The sequence below is a fragment of the Vanacampus margaritifer genome, chromosome 14 (genome assembly GCF_051991255.1).
Source record: "Vanacampus margaritifer isolate UIUO_Vmar chromosome 14, RoL_Vmar_1.0, whole genome shotgun sequence".
Classification (NCBI taxonomy): domain Eukaryota; kingdom Metazoa; phylum Chordata; class Actinopteri; order Syngnathiformes; family Syngnathidae; genus Vanacampus; species Vanacampus margaritifer.
Genome location: NC_135445.1, coordinates 20,368,488 through 20,388,815, shown reverse-complemented (window position 1 = coordinate 20,388,815; position 20,328 = coordinate 20,368,488). Strand labels below are relative to the sequence as shown.

Below are 20,328 nucleotides of genomic sequence, written 5' to 3'. Positions count from 1 at the left end.
TTAGCGAAGGGATCTGATTGATAGACACAAAGGACACGATCTGACAAACAGATACAAAACCATAACGACAAAGACATGAACCACAAAAAAACAAGACATTACATGAAGCAAAACCAAATCCGAAACTAAAACATGGATCATGACAGTTTCAGGTGTAAGGTCTTTGAAAACCATTTCAGTGGAGGCAGAAACCAAATGTAATTTAGGCATTGCTTATAATGACAAATGTAAAAATTAGTCTTTGTTCATATAAACCCTATTTTCCCGCATTTCCTTTTTCAGGGTCATCAGTCCAACTTTCTCAGTCCACGAGCCTGAAACCCACAGCTTCTGTTGCCTTGGCAGGTTTATGGTTACATATGATACAGCAAAGAATACTTGGCATTGTCCCTGCACAAAGCAACAGATGTCTTACTTACACATACGCATCACTAAATAGTATGTGTTTCAAACTCAAATAGTTATTTCATTCCATATCAGAGTGCTCCAGCCAGCAGGACACTACGGTTGTGAAGTGAATGGTGCAATATATCCTGAAAGAAAAAAAACACACAACCACTTCCAAAAGAAATTATGACAATGTCAGATTATAGAAAATGCATGTCTGAGTGGTTTACCACATTGCTCAACTCTGGGTATGTCTAAATGCAAATGTGAGTATATGAAAAACAGGAAGTGTCTGTAAAGTTACAGGTCAATTGTTATACTGTACGGAATTGAGGTCTTCATCATGGACCCCCACATGGCTCTCACCCTTGAACTGTGACCCAATGTACAGCCTTCCTGTATGTGACAACCAGGCTTGGGGAGTAATGAAATACATGTACCAAAAGAAAAGGGCAGACCCAGCCAGGGTGAAAGTTACTCAATTTTAATGAAACAACAAAAAGCGCACAACACGTGGACAAAAGGTTGCACGTCGTTGGTAAAAACAAGAAAACACAAACTCACGCCGGAGGGCGGATAAAACCGAGGAGTGTAGCACACAAAGTTGATTAAAGAAAAATGCTACTAGTCTAATTACTAGTGGTGTCCACAACACCAAGAAATATTGCCGCTAGAAAGGTACCAGTATCGAAAGGTCAGGTATAGGGAGTAGCGTCGGAGAGCACTAACCCGACACTCCTCTCTGTTGCTGCCAGGGTTTTATTTCGGCCTGATGACTTAATGAGCAGCACGTGTGTCAGCAGGATCCACCCTCCAGCTGTTTCCCCAGCAACTGCAAGGGAGAAATCAGAAACAGGAAACAGCAGAAAACCAAAACATAACAGTACCTCCCAACTAACGGACGCCCCAAGGCGGCCTACCTGGCTGAGAAGGGTGCGACGAATAGAAGTCTCAGATTAGCGACTGGTCCAGAACCCAGGAGCGGGGGATCCACCGGTGGTCCTCGGGACCGTACCCCTCCCAGTCGACCAGATACAGACTCCCCCTTGCCACGCCTTCGAAAGTCCAGGATGGACCTAACCGTGTAAGATGGCTGACCGTTGATGACCCGGGGAGGAGGTGGAGGAGGACACAATGGGCTGGCAGAGACAGGCTTGAGTAAGGACGTGTGAAAGACTGGGTGCACCTTGAGTGTGGGAGGCAAGCTGAGCCGAACTGCCACAGATTTCTTCACAGAGTCAATTTCAAATGGGCCGATGAACCGAGGCCCCAGCTTCTTGGAACTCCCAGCTAACTGTAGGTCCCGAGTGGAGAGCCACATCTTCTGTCCCAGTCACCTGTGCGCGATCCGCCTGTTGCGGGCCACTGTACGGTTCTCTACTGGCATCTTGCCAAACCCTGCGAGCCCGGCTGAGGTGGATATGGACCAAGGGAATGGCGACCTCGCCCTCCTGGGAAGGGAACAACGGGGGTTGATAGCCATAAGCCGTGTTGAACGGGGACAAACCTGTAGCAGAGCACACGAGGGTGTTGTGGACGTATTCAATCCATGGAAAGTGGGATGACCATGAGGAAGGATGCTGATGACACACACATCGGAGCGCAACCTCCAAGTCCTGGTTGACTCTCTCCGTTTGCCCATTGAATTGGGGATGATAGCCCAAAGACAGGCTAGCAGTAGCTCCCAATGATTTGCAGAATGCCTTTCACACCCGGGACACGAACTGAGGCCCCCTGTCGGAGACGAGGTCGGATGGGATCCTGTGGATCCTAAATATGTCCCTTATCAGGATATCCGCTGTCTGCAAACAGGTGGGCAATCTGGGCAGAGCAATGAAGTGCGCCATTTTGGAGAACCGGTCCACCACAGTAAGATTCACAGACTTATCGTGGTAAGGAAGTAGCCCGGTAACAAAGTCCAGTGCCAAGTGCGGCCAAGAACGGGGCGGAATGGGCAGAGGACGGAGCTGACCGGCTGGCATACGGTGAGAGGGCTTGTTTCAAGCGCCCTGGCCACCAAAACCTCCGCGCTATTAGAGACAGAGTTCGACCGACCCCAGGATGACATGCCACCTTTGATGTATGCCCCCACTGCAGCACCTCTTGAAGAAGGTGTGCGGGTACAAATAACTTATTTCCAGGGCAAGCCACAGGGGTCTGTGTGTTGCCAGTTGATTCCACCACCTTCCTCGCTACCTCCCACTGGAGGGCCCCCAACACTCTGTTCTCCAGAATGATCGTTTCGGGTGGAGACCCTTGGCGGCTGGACCGTGCATGCGGGACAAGGCATCCGGCTTGGCATTCTGGGATCCTGGTCTGTAAGTGATGACGTAATTAAAATGCGTCAAGAACAGGGATCAGCGTGCTTGACGAGGATGGAGTCTCTGAGCGGATTGGAGGTACGCCAAGTTTTTGTGGTCCGTGAAGATCTGGAAGGGTTTCGCCGCGCCCTCCAGCCAGTGCCTCCACTCCTGTAACGCCAGAATGATGGCCAGCAGCTCACGGTTGCCCACATCGTAGTTGCGCTCCGCTTGGTTGAGCCGACGAGAGAAGTAGGCACAGGAATGCAGCTTCTGGTCGACTGGGGACCGTTGGAACAACACCACCCCCACTCCTGTCTCTGAAGCATCAACCTCGACAACAAATGGGAGAACCTCATTAGGGTGTGTCAAAACCGGCGAACATGAAAATAATCATTTCAATTCAACAAAGGCAGCCTCGGCCTGCTGAGTCCAAATAAACGGAAACTTAGTAGATGTAAGCCTTGTCAGAGGTTCCGCTTTCATACTGTAGTTGCGGTTAAACCGACGGTAGAAATTTGCGAACCTCTGCAAGTGCTTCTTTGATGTAGGATCTGGATCTTGGCCGGGACAGCTCTCAATTGGCCCTCTTCCACAATATATCCCAGAAACTGCACCGAACTGGTGTGAAATGCACACTTTTCTGCCTTTACGTGTAGCCGGTTTTCCAGCAGTCGCTCCCAAACCAGCCGAACGTGTTGCTGATGTTCTGTGAGGTTTCTGGAGAAAATCAAAATGTCATCAAGGTAAACAAAACAAAAGTGGTTAGGCATGTCACGCAAGACGTCATTAATAAAACACTGAAATATTGCGGGAGCGTTTGAAAGGCCAAAAGGCATAACCAAATACTAAAAATGACCAATGGGTGTTTTAAACACTGTTTTCCATTCGTCGCCCTCCCTTTATCCTAACCAGATGGTAGGCACTGCGAAGGTCTAATTTGGTAAACACCGTAGCGGAATGCAATGGTGCAAATGCGGACTCCATTAGTGGCAATGGGTATTTGTTTTTAATCGTTATGTCATTTAGACCACGGAAATCGATACAAGGACGTAGAGTCTTGTCTTTTTTCTCAGTGAAGAAAAATCCTGCCCCAAGCGGCGATTTGGAAGGCCGAATAAGCCCGGCAGCTAGCGACGTCAGAATATATTCCTTAAGGGCTTGAAGTTCCGGCTTGGATATTTGGTACAGGCGTGTACTTGGCAGTAGTGCGCCAGGAACCAATTCTATAGCGCAATCATATGGCCGATGCGGAGGGAGAGACAAGGCTAAAAACTTTCCGTAGGTCGTGGTATTCTGCTGGCACATTTTCAAGGTTAATGGATTCCATTGTTGCTTTAACTGGGCCATAGTGGAAGTTTACCGCTGACTGCAGGCAATGTGAGTGACAAAACAAACTCGATCTCTCTAACTTAGGTATGTCCCAGTTTATGTCAGGGTTGTGCCTAGCCAGCCAAGTCAGACCCATGCGTAATCACTCCCAAGAGGCGCCCGTTGAGGTCATACATTTTCTTGGTTTTATCAAGTCTAACTACGGGACATTTCAAGGTGTTAACCATTTTCGGGTCGACAATACAATCATCCGCCCGAGAGTCCACCAAAGCCGTCATCTTTATGCTCCCACCACCCCATGTCATCTCTCCTGACAATTGTAGTATTTTAATGTCTAAGTTGCTATTTGTGTCACATGATCCCCGGGCTGGGAGTACTCACATTGCTTGTTTTGTTGGGGTTGAACGGTTGGGGCTGGAGCGGGTACGACGTCTAGAAGTCTATCAGCTCGTGCTCGTGCTGTCTAAGTAAGCGCCCATGGCTGGCTAATGCCTGTCAAAGGCTGTCAGGGTCTGCGGGGTCCATTCTGGTGGGGTTATTCTGTCACAAATGGGTTGTGTTTGTTGGACCCCAAAAGAAAAGGGCAGACCCAGCCAGGGCAAAAGTTACTCAATTTTAACGAAACAACAAAAAGCGCACAACACCTGGACAAAAGGTTGGTTAACCAAAGGCGACGACGACAAAAAGTTGTACGTCGTGGGTAAAAATAAGAATTTTGAATTACTCCAATACCAAGTATGCTCATGAAGACAAAATAAAAATAAATATCACAATATATATTTCGACAGTGTGCCCTTGCTATTTGCGGGTGATAGGGAACCGGGCAGCCTACTAATAGCAAAAAAGGTTAAATTAAAATGTATGCATAAGTATTTTGATTGATTGAAGGCCATATGTTGTTTTGAACCGTCACTGAAAGCAACGGCGGGCAGGCAGGCTAACAAAGATGTTGTTCATTTTCATTGGCAGTCCCTTTGGCGGAAGTAAAATAGACGAAAATGAGAGTCATTCAAATCACAAATCAATTTCCAACAATGTACATGGCTGGCTAATGCAAAAAAGGGACAAATTATGCATTTGAAAGCAACATTTCCCACGGTAGCTCATTTCATCCACACAGACTACAGCAACCATGAATACAATGCTCTTTATTTTTTTAAAGGAACACATCTAATCACAATATAAAAAAAAAAGTGATATCTATACAGATAATGACAGGGCAATGTCTTAGGAACAAAAAGATACCAAATCTTTTAACGGAAACAAAGGTTTTCAGCCTACAGAAGGCTTAATTGTAAAGAAACCCCAAAATCAGATTGAAACAATGATGTGGCCGGCTAGTCAATTTTTCCCAAAATTTATTTCGGCAAATCAAAATGGTTCTAAATAACTTGTGTGGTCCCCACGTGCTTGTATGCATACATGCATGACAACGTCACGGCATGCTCCCAATGAGACGACGATTGGTGTCTTGAGGTATGTGGTAGCTCGAAGTATAGTACAGAATGTCCCGCCTTTCCCGAGTACATCACCGTGGAGCAGTCACAGAGATTGATAATGTGAAGAACTCTCGAGTGAATCACAATTATCAATTTGGTGACACTGCCTCATTAAAAAAAAAAACAACAACACTCCACTTAAACGCTCACAAAAATGGAGAAGTTGATTCCGGAATTCTTTGCTTGTTGGGCATCTTATTGGGTGTCAGTGATTACACATGAATAAATGTCATTGATGATCACATTGTATCATGTTATTTCATAGTGATTTTATAAACCTTAACTAGATAGAATTCTAATTTCTGAATGGGCCCCGGGCCACTTTTTACGGGAAAAGTTGGCCCCCAAGGTAAAAAGATTAAGAACCCCTGTATTAGAGCTTACTTGATTGCCTCTGGTCTGCCTGGGATGGTCACGTTAAAACGCATTGAATTTTTTTACGGGGTGGGGCCAGCATGGTAGGACGCAATCATTTGTGTGTGTTTGTGGGTATGATCATGGGCAAATTGGGGGGAGGGATGGGTTATCTTTTTATTGTACTATGGATGTTTTAATTGTTTAGCACCTTGAGTTGCATTTTAATGTATGAAAGGTGCTTTATAATTTTTTTTTTTTTTTAAAAACACCCAGCATTTTTCGGTCTAAAAGACGTCTAAATTGTATTTGGACGTCTAGGATAAAAATGGTCTACAAATGGTCTAAAAATGCTTAGACGTCTACGTCTAGACCCCTCGTCTATTCTTAGACGTTTAAATAACCGCTAATAGTTTTCTAGACGTTTATTTTTATACCAATTGTATACGCCTCGTCTAATTTATAGACGTCTAAATTTAGACGTTTGCTAGACGTTCACTTTTATACCAAATTTAAACTCCATTACATGTCGTAAAGAGGTCTGTTAAACATATTCACAACAAACCAATATTAAAGGAAATTAAAGATGTCAAAATTGAATGTTAATTCAGCTTGTCTAAAAAAGGGACCAAATTTAACCTGTGATCCTTACCTTGATGTAGTTCCAGGATGACAATTCACATCACGCCCTTTTGGAACTTTTAATTAGGTTTCAGTAACACTAATACCATGCTTATTTTACCATTGGATATAAATACATCTCTTGATGTTAACATTAACCAAACTATCCTACTTAGATCTAAATCAATACATTGTTTTTCAAACATTATCCAACCATTACAAACATTTGAATGTGAAGATATAGTTTTAATTTCTTTACAGATTTATAAGCATATTGCAATGAAATAAAAATAACAACAATATTACCAATATAATATAAACACTTGTTTTGAAATTGGGGTGGAAAAGTGGCTTACAAAATAAAATAAAAAAGTTAAAAATAACAAATACAGACACTACCTGCCTGGGGTGAATAAACCAAAACGCAGAAGAAAAAAAACACACCAATTTTTAATTTCCCAGGACATGTCAAAAGTCTGCCGAGTCTTTATGGGCAACTGTCCACTCTCAGCTTTGATTTCTCCCTAAGAATTGAGGCTCTTTAACCCAGAGGTCCCCAACCCTGGTCCTAAGGGAGCGGTATCCAGCCTGTTTTCCATGCCTCCCACAGCCAACACAGGTGATTCATATCATCAGCTAATCAGCAATCTCTGGAGAAGGCTGATAACGATTTCCACCTGTGTTGGCTGTGGGAGACATGGAAAACAGGTTGGATACCGGTCCCTGAGGATCAGGGTTGAGGACCATTGCTTTAACCCATCCAAGGATGGCCATTAGGGTCGCCACAACTACCATCTGAAACTCTGACAAACAGAAATAAAAATAACAGAATAACTTTAATTACCTTTTTTCTTTTTAACTAAATTAGTTTAATCCTTTTAAATACCTCCTTTCTTTTCTCTTTTCTTTTCTTTTCTTTTCATGGCACAGATACACCCTCTTCCTAGTTCTTGAAGAATAAAATAAATGTTAGCTGAAACCTTTTCCAATAACAACAAGTCTTTGCCTTATTACAAAAAGTATGTAGTATTCTGTCTGTGCGTTTGGATATGTTGTAGTTTGATTTGGTTGTACATATCAAGTAACATCTCTCTTTTTTTTTTAAAGTAAAGGTATGGTCCAAAGGTTTTGTTTTGGCCTGTCTAGGATGTTTCTGGGTGGAGACTCATGTTTTCCTTCCAGCCAGCCGACCGCTGACATCTGCAAAAATACTGCCATTATTTATATCAGCTTTTGGTTTCAGATCTCCGAGATACATTGTAAAAAAAAATATTCTCTGCACTGAAGTGAAAATATTTGTTGATGAAAAATTACACACTTCTGAATCACTCTTGCGATTGGGGTACTGGCTGCGGACAGTGTGGAGTAGAAAAGGCAATTAAATTACTTTTTTTTTTTTTGACACACTCGCCATTGTGATCATATACAGGTGCCCGTCAAAAAATTTGAATATCCTCAAAAAGTTTAATAATTTCTTTAATTCCATTCAAAAAGTCAAACTTTCACAGGGCCCACAACTTAAGTGATTTCAAGTATTTATTTGTTTATTTTCATATTTGGGCTTCCAGCTAAAAAAAACCCCGATAAAACAGGATGTAATGTGCCTGGGGGTCCTGGAAGCCCAGATTTTCTTGATGCTTGCTGTTAGCTCTTTGTTTTTGGGTCTGGTGGCCCTTATTTTCCTCCTGATAGTATTGTATTACAAGAGGAAAATAAGGGCCACAATAGAAAAGAGGAAAGAAAGAAATACATTTTATTTTCATCAGTGATGAGTTAGCTGAGTTTCCATATACCCCCTGCAATGTTCTTTCCAGCATTCTTCTGCTCAATGCAACAAGTCTCATAAAAGAATGTCGTGCAAAGGAGGTTGTAATTCAAATTTGATAAAACACCCCAGGATTCACATTGTTGATTGTGTGTGCTGCGTCTTGGAACTTTCTGTGCTGCCTTCGACTCGACTCCTCTGCCACCTCCCTAGTTGAGATTGGGTAAGTAAATACCTCTTATGCCACTTATACTGTATTGTGGCCCTTGTGTTTCTCTTGTAACACAGTACTATCAAGAGGAAAATTAGGGCAGCAGACCCCAAAACAAAGAGCTGACAGCAAGCATCAATAAAGCCTGGGCTTCCAGGACACCCAGGCAATGCCACGGCGCATTGAGGCAGTGATTAAGGCAAAGGGAATCCAACCAACTATTGAAGATTGATATATCGTTTTGAAAATACCATCCATCCATCTTTTTTTCCTATGCAAAACACTGGGAAGTATGCATGGTGATTTCTTCACGATTTAAATTTTTTGACATTGTTTTCATTTATCTATTTATTTCTAGCTGGAAGCTCAAATATTGTAAAAATAAACAAATAAACACTTGAAATCACTTAAATTGTGGGCCCTGAATCTATAATCTATGAAAATGTGATTTTTTTGAATGGAATTACGGAAATTATTCAACTTTTGTGGATATTCAAATTTTTTGACGAGTACATGTAATCCACTTGTTACCCTGTGGGGTCCCAACAATAGTATAGATGAGACTGCGTCTATCGCATCCTGGGAGATAAATAAATTGCATAAACTACATATCTAACTTGCAACCCATACTAAAGCAAACCAGCACTACACTGAATAACTGTGTACATTCAGGAATCCTAGCTGCGTTGCGGACACGAGGTGCATCTTGCCGCCAATATTCACTGTCGGGGGGTATTGAAATTAATATTTTTACTCGCAGTGTTACCATTGTGAACATTGTGATACTTAACAAACTCGGTACCTTGTGTCCTGCCTGTCACGTTGCCAGGTGCTGATGTGGGTGCGCGCCATTGATTACCTGCTGGAAGACAAAATGGAAATCATACTTGCAACTAGGGGTGTGAATTGCCTAGTACTTGGCGATTCGATTCGTATCACGATTCATAGGTCACGATTCGATACCGATTATTTCCGATACGAGTCTAAAAATTGATTATTGCGATTTTTTTTTTTTTACTCAAATTTAGAAAATACTAATCAATAAACTTGTACATGTACACTGTAAGATTTGTATGAAAATGTATTTATCTGAAAATTCAGGCTTATAACTGACCCACTGCATTTAACAAACAGGTTGCAGTCTGTTTCATGTTTGAACAGCACTGAAATAAAATATTAAGGCTTAATGTTCCATTAATATAACAATCTACCATGCTTAATGTGTGAATCCTAAGTAAGACGTTTTGTTGAATATTCCCATAAAAAATTGATGTTTAAAAATCTATTTGGCCGCATATCGAATCGATTCAAGAATTGCGCGCTGTAATATCGTGATATATTGCTGAATCAATTTTTTCTAACACCCCTACTTGCAATATTAGTCGCGTTTGTTTGATATACAGTATGCTGTATAGGCGGTTTAGCTAATAACTTGTGGACTTTGTCCTCCTGCTGCACATCAGTGTGTTGTGGATGACCTAAGGTAGAAATGATCAATAAAAAATTTGTATACATTAATATTGAGAATGGCTTAGATTTACATGTGCATGACCTAATCACCAATTTGGATAAAGAGAATGGTTTGAAAACAGAGAAGATAGTATATCAATTTATTATGTATAATATTTCTCAACAAAAAAAATAGTAGCATCTTAAACAGCTGATGTACAAGCCATAATCATTAAATACATTTAATTAAAAAAATGGAGCAAGCAAAAAATAAAAAGCTAACTAACTCCCTAACCCCTTGCCCCTATATAATCTTGAAGTTTATGTGTCAGATGCACATCTCTCAAATAATAACAAAAAAAAAAGAAAAAGAAAGAAAGAAAACACCATGATTAATGCAAACTTAACCGCAAGCTAAGCTAGCGGGTATCTTGCAACAATTAAATGAACAAACATTGTGTGACTAAACATTTTAATAACGTGGCTTCAAGCACTCACCTATAGGCAGCCCTTCTCTGTCTTTGAGAAATAGTTTTTTTGTTTTCGAAGCAATAGTCGTTCAAGAGGACTGCATATCAAAAGTTTGCCCCTGATGACTGTTGGCACTTCACTTCTTTTAGACTGACCAGAAGCTTAAACGCGTTGCTGCCTTCTAGTGGTGGGGAGGTATCATACAGTTATAAAGACCCGCTGACAGTACATGACTATCTCGTACGCACATATATGCATGCGTATAGTATTTGGCTGCTTTATTCATGAATCGTGCGATCTGGCATTTTGTTTCACACTGATTATCCAGTTGGTCAGTTATTTATTTACTTTATTGTGTCAATACACATTATTCAGTGTATTTAATTCAATTGTCCAGATTTGGTCTAGAGAGTTGAAATGAGAACTTGATTTAGACGTCTAAATCAAGTCTAAATATGAACTACACTGTACATTGATCAATTACTGTTTAAAAGGAAGTAATGCAACATTTTGAAATCATTTATACAACCTACGGTTATTTTTTTAAAATGTAATAGTTAATATTTACTTGATTAATTGTATCGTCTAGATTTGGGCTAAAATATAGACCAATTATAGATGAGCTAATTTCGGTCTAAACTTAGATGAGACGTCTAATAGACGTCTATGGCTCAGTGGGAAGTTTGATTGGATGATTTCTTCTTGAAAGGAGGGGGAGAGTGGTTTGAGTGGGAGCGAATTCAAAACACACTTTTTATGCACAAAATGGAGACAATATAAGGGACATTTATAACAATTTTGAATTTAATATTGATAGATTCATTGCCAACAGTTGGGGTGGCACGGCATTTGGTTAAGGTGGTATTGGTAGGTGCCAACCTGTAAAACTCCCTACGGTCATAGTCTTAAACTTCTCTGGCTGCGTTTGGACTGCAGGCATATCTGACTCCAATCGGATTCCTCCTCTAATCCGATTTTTAGGGGTGACTGTCCAGACTGTTTTTAGCAAGTGTGCAAATCCGATCTGGCCCTGTTCAGACTGAGCCACATTATTGACCAATCTGACAGCTTGTTGTAGCAACGACGTTGAACGGTGGCGGCGCCTAGCGCATGTAGTGTTTGACATAATTGTGATGTTGTTTACTGCTCTGTACTTCCTGTTCCTCGCAAGCGCGTTAAGTGGTTTTCTTATCTTAAAAAAACAAAACAAAAACTATTTTACCGCCAAAAACGTCAATTGACGTAAGGACACGCCAACTGTATACCGCCAATAACGTAAACTACTTTTTTTTCTTCAATGGGCAGTGCAACGTCTTTTGCAGCGTCTTGTACAGCACTGGTTTGTTAATGGGGTTGTGAAAATCCAAAAACACCCACTAACTATGGCCAGCAGATGGCAGCATTGTATCTCTTTTCAATGGGCTCCCGGGTGTCAAATTACAAGAAAACATGGTGGATTTTAGGAAATAGAACGTTTTCAAGAAATGACGTGAATGATCAAAGTGTTTGACACATTATATCTAATTCATAGAGCGTCACTAGACAAAAAATATTAGTGTCTAAGTCACTGTCGTGCAGAAAATGTATCTTGTTTCTTTTGTTCAAGAAAGTGGGTGTGACTTGCCAGGCTAGCTCTATGTAGGAATTTCCCCAAAATGTCTTTACAGGAACTTTTTATTTGACCATTTATTACTCAAATATCTTCTCATTAGCATATGTGCACCTTAGCTGTACTCCTGTAAGCATCTGGCTAATAGTTTTCAGACCGGTTTCGGGTTCGAATTTCCCAGCCTCTGTCTGCGGATGTGATGTCATGCATGTAAAAAAGTGCGTTTCATTTTCTGGCCACACGTGGCAGTAACAATGGGGTAGATGCCACGGACTTCCAACTACCAGATTTCTCACATTAGCGCCATTTACGGCCATTGCTGGCCACACCCCCACCTCTTCGCCCCTCAACCACGCGCTCCTGCGTCTTGAAAGAGGCTAAAACAATATCCTCTTTTGCGTGTTCCAAAAATTTGGAGACAGACTTCTTGTAAGAAAAAACACCTTGCAAGGATGATTTAATAAACAGAGAATTCTCCCGTCACAGGAATACTGAACATCACGTATGAGGTGGAATTTCAGAGTGTCCGTGTGCCCCCTCCCTTGGGGGTGAGGGCTTCTTATAGTATCAAGCTTGGAAAGTGAAACGCCTTTTAAAACACGTTATACAACAGATTTGCAGCTGTGCCGATCTCCAGACAAAATACATTCCCCGGGTACTTTTTCTCAAAACAATATCTCACAAACAAGATGAATCAGATTTAGAGTGGCCGTGAGCGATGGCGCAAACAGAGTGTGTGTGTGTGTGTTCAGGCAGATTCTGTTCTCACGAACAGAATGTGTTTTCGCACACTGAGAAGGAATTTTAGACCAAACAAGGTGTATGGCTTAGTTTAAGGTCAAATTATACTGAGTTCAACACTATTTCACTTACTTTACACATCTATAAAACATTTCAACATGGTTAATATATGAAATAAAGAATTAAAATGTTAATAATGTCTAACAGTCTCAGCTCTCTGAAATGTTTCGGACAACTGAGACAGACACATTACACGCTCGCACCCGTTGACGGGAACGCACAACCGAGGGGAACAAAGGCGGAAGCGCAAGTACTAGGCCGCGGCCCACATGTCGCAAACCGGAAAAAGAAAGCTGATGTGTGAAACCCGGAAGTCCCGCCTCCTCCGTGGCATATAGCCCATTTGAAATTCAATTTCCTACATAGAGCAGCTTTAAGCTACAGCAAAATATACTGGCATAGTGTAGGCAGCACAGATTTGGCACGGGAACAAGTTATTCTTCCCACAAATACATTTTCCAATCCTTACAAATTAAAACATGAAATAAAGTGTGTGTCCAAGTACAGAATTTATTGGCAAGAGGTATTGTTAGAACAAAGATAATCTACAAAAGAAAAATTGCAGAAATCTTTATTTGTTTTCGTTCTCTCAGCCCTTGTGTATGTTGTGACATCTTGTTTACCTAGCATCAGTTCATTTTCATCAATAAATATCAATTAAAGTTCCAGTGTTTATACAGTGATTGCATTAATAAAACCCCATCTCAACTACATGCTAACCTATCTTTGCCTGTGATTACTTCTATGTGTATGTTGGCTGGTTGAGCAATGGTCTGTAGTATTTTTTTCATTTGTTAACTCACTAGTCCACTGGCTCTCAACCCCAGTCCTCGAGTACCCCTATCTAGCCTTTTTTCCATGTCTCTATCATCCAACACACCTGAGGATCATTATCAGGGTTCATGCAGAGCTTGTTGATTAGCTAATCAATTGAAACACCTGAGTTGGCTGTGGGAGACATGGAAAACAGGCTGGGTAGGGGTACTTGAGGACCGCGGTTGAGAACCACTGCACTGGTCTATATTTCAATGTAGATGAAGCATTAAGATGACGTTATAATGAGATTTTGCATCGTTCAACTTGCAAGTAATTTTTAATTTAAAAGAAAAAACAATCACATACATGAATGTACAATTTGTACAGTATTGTGCAAATGAAAACTAGCAAGTAAATTGATAGCATCAAACAAAACAAGAAACCAGAGTCATCCAGAAGCTGTAAATTTACTGTGTTGAACAGACTTGGAAAACAATTACATTTTTTGACTCCATCCTTACTTAGACCCATATAGTGAAAATAACTGAGCATGAACTTAATTGTCCACGAATGAGAGAAGACAACATGACTCTTCAGAGAAAGAGACTGATTTAGCAAATAGTTTGGATACTTTGAATCCATTTTGGAAAAAACAAAACATGGATTTCTCAAGATCTGTTTTACCTTACTTTTTTTTTTTCATCATCCACCCATGAATAAAACAAAAACAATCATCAGTACACCTTGGTGGAACGTTTTTGGAAGATACTTGACAACACCAGATTGTAGTTAACCTCCAAGGTTTGGTGGTCCTTCTCCCCAAGCAAACCCTCCTGGGCGATCCTCGGGCAATGGATTGTAATTGGCATCATCATCGGGAGTGTCAAACAGCATTTTTCTGGTGACAGAGGGGGTGGGAATAAAGATATACAGATAAAACATTATTCAAGACTTAAAGTGTAAGAGACATTCTAGGACAAATTTTTATATTTTTTCTTGAACATTATTAATATGCGCGGCAAAATGAACGGCTCATCCAATTAAAACATATTAACAGAATAGTTCATGATTTTTAAATTACCCGCTCAAAATCTGCCCAGCAGCGCCCAAGCCGAATATGTCAGCAACGCACAGCGTCCCTGCTGGATGGCTGCTCGTATGTGTTTTTTCTCCTCTTTTGTATAATGCCGTTGCATTGCCATTTTTTTGCCGTTGCATCGTTGCATTGCCGGTTTTTGTTCAAACCGACGGGAGGATGGCGAGAGCATGTTCTGGCTCCCCAGAGATGCAATTTTTATGCGAAAAAGACGGCGATCTGGAACGGCCCCTGCTACCGATTTAAAGCCATTCGGAAGATAAAGAAACAGGTAACAAGTTCAACTAAAATATGCTAAAATACACACACACACACAACGGCTGTTCATAGACAACCTCTATACTGAGACCTTAACCGCGCCAGTGAATGAAAGACATCATCGGGCTTATTTGGGCTTTTTCCCATCCCATTTAACCAGTGAACAATTATTTCTCAGAATAGCGGGTGTAAGACGATCTGATAGGAATAATAGCAATCGTGGTATCAAGATGTTTGGTGGAAGACTCGTCTATTCACTACCCGATAGCTTCTTTGCTAATTAACGAGCAGCACCGGGTGTAACGTGGCTGAGTTAGGCAGGGCTGGACTGGCCATCTGCTTTTTGATTACTATTTTCCTCCATTTTACCCGAAGAGGCAGGCCCACAATTTAGAGGGACTAGTCCATTAATCCATTTTGAATATAGACAGCAAACTGAACCAACATAAGTCATTATGGCAGAACTATGTGTTAAGCCAGTGGTTCTCAAACTTGGTGCTCGAGTAAACTGTTTTCCATGTCTCCAACAGCCAACACAGGTGTTTCAAAAGATCAGCTAATCAGCAAGTTCTGCATGAAGCCTGATAGCGATCCTCAGCTGTGTTAGCTGAGGGAGGCATGGAAAACAGGCTGGATGGGGCTAATCGAGGACTGGGGTTGCGAACCACTGTGCTACGCGATGTGATCTGGGGACGAGCCTGATTGGCGGGCTTAAGTCAAAATGCCAGGGCCGATTTTTTTGTGCCAGTCCAGCCCAGGCAGACAGGTGACTTCAATAACAAAATACGGACACTTGGCAACTCTTAAGATGATAAAGCTCACTGCTCACTTGCGTCAAAAAACACAAACACAAAATATGAAACGAAAAACAAAAAAGTAATGGCAAACACAAATAAAAAAAAAAACACAAACAAAAAACAATATAAAAAATAAAAATGTAATGCAAACAAATAAACACAAAAAATGGAAAAAAACAACAAAATGTCACCGTTTGCCATTACTTTTTTATTTTTCGTTTCATTTGTGTTTGTGTTTTTTGATTTGTAATTGCAATTACTTTTTGTTGTTTTGCTCCGGTTTTTGTGTTTTTTGTTTGTGATTAACTTTTTGCTGTTTTTTTCTTTTTTGTTTTCTGATTTTTGTTTGTGATTACTTTTCCATTTGTGTGACTTTTGATTTGCTGTGGTGTTTTTTTTTTTTTTTTGTTTAAATTTTTAAGTGTTTCTTTGATTTGCAGTCGTGTCAGTTTTTTGTTTTTGTGTTTTGCACTTCAGGGCCACCGTACTTGTCGATGAAATGCATCAGAATATGCACGATAGGGTGACGTGGGCTTCAGCATATCCTGGAATTTTATTTGAACGTTTATGGTTGACGCAGATTTGCGGGAGTTATTAAATAAATGACGCGATTGACGACGGAGTGGGAGGAATTTGAATCCGTGTAACAAGTCGACAGTGACATACTGTTAAGAAATATGTTTGTAGACAATGAGGATGTTGAAAGTTTTGACGACTTTGTAACGGAATGGACGACGAATAATTACCCCGATCCCCCGAGGTTATTACAACTGCGCTTCAGTGTTGAAGGTAAATATATTTGGCGTATACACCTGCAGATGCGACATTTGTTTGTTGATTTTAAAAATATATATATTGAAGGTTTATAATAATGAACGCCACAGGTGTAAGCTCTAAAATGTTTTTGGAATTATGTCTCTATCTGCTTCAGGAGCTGAGATATCAATTATTTTTAATATTGTTGAATTCCCAGGAAAACGTCACCCATAGGTTTTAGAGGCATGTTTTGTCAGGCGCTTTAGCCCGTAAAGGGTTAAACAATAAAAACAGAGCAAGCAACTTACTCACAGCTCGTCATCGCCAGCTTGAGAGAGTCAAAGTGAACACGACCGCTTGGGCGGCTGACATAACACACAGGTTAACAGGGGGGCATAAAAATGAGCTGTCATGCTTTGCAAAATTCACAAAAATATAACATTTTTACGAGGCCGTCTCATCGCCAGTTTATCAAAGCAATTATTGAATCATGTTATTTGTACTGGTACTTGTAAAATGCTTTTAAGGTGATTTGTCTCACGTCTTTTACACTATAAAGTATGTTTTATTCTAAAGGTATTAAGTTAGGTCAGAAAGTGTTTTGAGGTGCTTTCATGGTTTTGTTGCTACACTGTCAAAATGGACTTGAATCTGTGAAATGTTAACTTTTAGCTTGATTGGTCCAATGCAAAAAAACAACAACTCCCAAACAATCTGGCCCGCGGTTTGTAAACCATAATTTGGCCCTCAATGAGAACTAATTGGGGAACCTTGCTTAAAACTAAAAAAGACAAAAATAAAGTTTTGTGGAATGACTGCAAAGCAGAACAGATGGTGCGAGTTGAAAAAAAAGAAAAAAATTCGAGGCTTTTAACAGCCACAAATAGGTGTCTTTTTCAGCAAATAGCAGAGAAGGAGGTTCAACAGGAAAAAAAAGTCGGTGAATTGGTAAATAGCAGAGATGTAACGATAACAGCAATATTGTGATATCGCCATATTAAAACTGCCACATTATATCGTCATCGTCATGTCACGATATTAAAAGCAGCCCATCTGTTAAAGAAGTCAAATTGATTTCCATTTGTGCAGTTCTAGCACACTTCTGGTGGCTAGTTTTTTAGTGCAGTTTAATTTTCACAAGGCATCTCTTGGCCCTTATATGTTTAAAATCCACGCTAATGATCAGATGAAGGGGCACGTAATATGCTTTTGAACCGAGTCAACTCAAGGAACTCAATGCGTGTTTGTATTAGCAAGTAAGTGCCTAAATATAAAGTGTTATTAGAGATTGTAGGCTAATCGATGCAATGCTGTAATGTACAAAAGCACAATATTGTGTTTTTTTTAGTATGAGCACTTTTTTTTTTTTTTTTACAATATTGTGGCCTTTTTTCTTATCACCAACCTCCCCACAATATCGTGATAATTCTCGTAACGTGACCTTCATATGGCGATATCGTATTGTGATGTTTGGATATCGTTACATCCCTAGTAAATAGTTAACCATAATACACAGTGGTTCACTGTATGGTGTTCTATAACTTTTCATGGGTTTTACGTTCCACGCCTGTCCGCGATAGGTAAATTTCCGCAAAGTAGAGGTCGTAATTTTTTTTGTTAAAAATATTTGTCATTAAAACAGGTTTTAATTGTTTGGATTCACAATTACTAATTTTATTTATGTTTAATATTGAATTATCAAGCAGGAATGTCGTAGGTTTCTTTTTGTTACTTTATGCATATAGTGTGAACAACACACGGAAAACTGGGTCACACACATGGAGGTAGAGATGTCAGCAAACACTGCTGCACATATTAACTCTTTGACCGTCAAAAATGTTTAATAACGTTTAGTAAAATCCAAATGAGTGCCGCCAAAAACGTTAAAAGACGTTAACTATGTTTTTTAATGGAAACGGGTGGAGGAAAGCCTTGGCCATCTGTGCTCAAAGTATCAAGCAGATCGAGTTAGTATAATGACTATTTATGGGCACTAGATGGCAGCGATGACTCTTTTTGGACAAGATCGGGTAGGAGTCAGTAGTAGAAGACGTGAGGTGGAGCTAGAGTATTGAGGGGAGAATGACTGAGGAAGTGAAAATGGCGACCGGTTGCAAGCAGCTCACGCTTGAGCATTTTTTTCAAAGACGAAAAGCATCGACCAGTGCTAAAGAACACATTGACGTCGTAAAGCCTCACCGGTAAGCGATGCTAACGCCGGAAAACGTGGTGCACAACCGAGCACTTCTGCACAGGCAGACGTTCAATCGGACGATGAAGAGTACCCTGAGTCCAATGCATATTCATCGGAGGAAGGGGTACAGTCTGATCACGGAGAAGACACTGGTTCTGGACTACAATGCCACCATAAATGTAGTGGATAAGATGGATCAGAACATCTCTTACCACCCATTCAAGCGGAAAACATTGAAATGGCACAAAAAATGTGTTGCCTATCTATTTCAAATATGCATGTTCAATGCATATATCCTGCACAAAACAAAAAATCCTGGGAAGTGCCAACCCTTTTTGGAGTTTATCCGGCTAGGTGAGAGGGTGGCTGTTACCACAAGACAAGGAGGAATTTGTTGCAGGTATAGGAACTGAAGGGCATGAGGAAGCCAGACGTAATACCAGGTCACCGTATCATGATCCTGAGAGTAGACTTGATGGCAACATGGCGAAACACACACTGTAGTACATACCTGCTACTCCCTGGAAAAAAAGGCCGGCAAGAAAGTGTCGGGCCTGCACGCAAAGGGGCAATCGCAGTGAAAATAATCTGTGGTGCAAATCCTGCTGCGTCCCCTTCCACGCAGGGGAGTGTTACACAATATACCACACAAAAAGAAAAATTGTGTAGTTGAAACATCCACACAATTGTAAATAGTAACACATACACACACCACACATGCACAGTTGCACACATTTGTAAATAGTTTGCCAAATTGTTTTGTCAAATTGTTACACTGTTGAATGTATATAAACTTATTTTGCTATCAAAAAACATTCATTGTTGGTGGTAGTGTTTTATAGAAGTAAAGCACTGTTTAGGTGTTTGTGGCATCATTCATGAAAAAAAAAGTGTCAAATTCACTAGAGTGCATGAAATAATATCGTATCACAAAAAGATTGATTTCTAAGTATTTTGGTCGAAAACAGAGCATTTGGGTGAAACAAACTTTTTTTCTGATGAAAGATGAGAGTTCAATCTTTCATTTGGTAGTATCTGTGTTTCCATAGTCCAAACACAAAATTTTCTGTGGACATTGAAAGATCAGTCAAAATGCTCTAAATCAGTTGGCACCCGCATGTTTTCTTTTCTGAAAATGGTTGGCAGTCAAAGAGTTAAGCTGAGAATGGAGTGGGGTTGGTGTCTTGCTCAAGGGGACTAGCATCTTTTGGGAAAACTCAATTTCTGGTGTTTAAGTTTTAGTAACTCACATGATAGATGGAGTTCTCAGCCATCTTCCACCACCTGGTTGGTTGGGAAATATGTCTTCCAAGAAGAAGTATACATGACCAACAGCAATACCTTAGAAAGGCAAAAGATATTTAAAAAATACTAAGAGACATAATTCACGACACAGTATATTGCACAAGATTTTTATAAATACCTAAAAGATCTATAATGATGGAATTCCCCAGCAGAAGTGAAAATCCCATCAGCACCCAAGGCAGGAAGGGTGCCTGGAAATTCAAAAGGCCGAAGAAATTCATACGTACATTTGGATTTCTTCGACTCCATACATACACCAACATTATTGTGAAAGCTTGGCCCAGGAACACCAAACTCACAAAAGTTCCAAATATCTGAAATTATGTTAAAGAACCTGAAAAAATAGATCAGCAGATTTTAAACTGGT

General features: G+C 40.5%; 2 protein-coding genes across 5 annotated transcripts in view; both read right to left on the bottom strand.

Moving 5' to 3' along the window:
- Positions 1–617: 617 nt before the first annotated feature.
- Positions 618–10,760, bottom strand: LOC144033950 (uncharacterized). Of its 4 annotated transcripts, none has more exons than XM_077542377.1 (4): positions 10,417–10,760; positions 9,272–9,331; positions 1,308–3,407; positions 618–1,219 (listed from the first exon to the last, which is right to left on the bottom strand). In XM_077542377.1, the coding sequence occupies exons 3-4, from the start codon at positions 1,706–1,708 to the stop codon at positions 1,165–1,167; spliced, it is 456 nt and encodes a 151-aa protein (XP_077398503.1). In that variant the 5' UTR covers positions 1,709–3,407; positions 9,272–9,331; positions 10,417–10,760; the 3' UTR covers positions 618–1,164. The 4 variants fall into 4 exon arrangements, with proteins under 4 accessions (XP_077398503.1, XP_077398504.1, XP_077398505.1 ...); XM_077542378.1 differs by having other exon boundaries at positions 9,272–9,328; XM_077542379.1 differs by lacking the exon at positions 10,417–10,760 and having other exon boundaries at positions 9,272–9,368.
- A 2,529-nt stretch (positions 10,761–13,289) lies between these two features.
- Positions 13,290–20,328, bottom strand: part of derl2 (derlin 2) — a 78,375-nt gene continuing 71,336 nt past the window's right edge. Inside the window, exons 5-7 of the mRNA XM_077585657.1 lie at positions 20,080–20,275; positions 19,907–19,997; positions 13,290–14,453 (exon numbers count right to left, since the gene is read on the bottom strand). Of these exons, the coding sequence (XP_077441783.1) occupies positions 14,345–14,453; positions 19,907–19,997; positions 20,080–20,275 (396 nt within the window). The 3' untranslated portion in view covers positions 13,290–14,344. The remainder of the gene's footprint in view (positions 14,454–19,906; positions 19,998–20,079; positions 20,276–20,328) is intronic.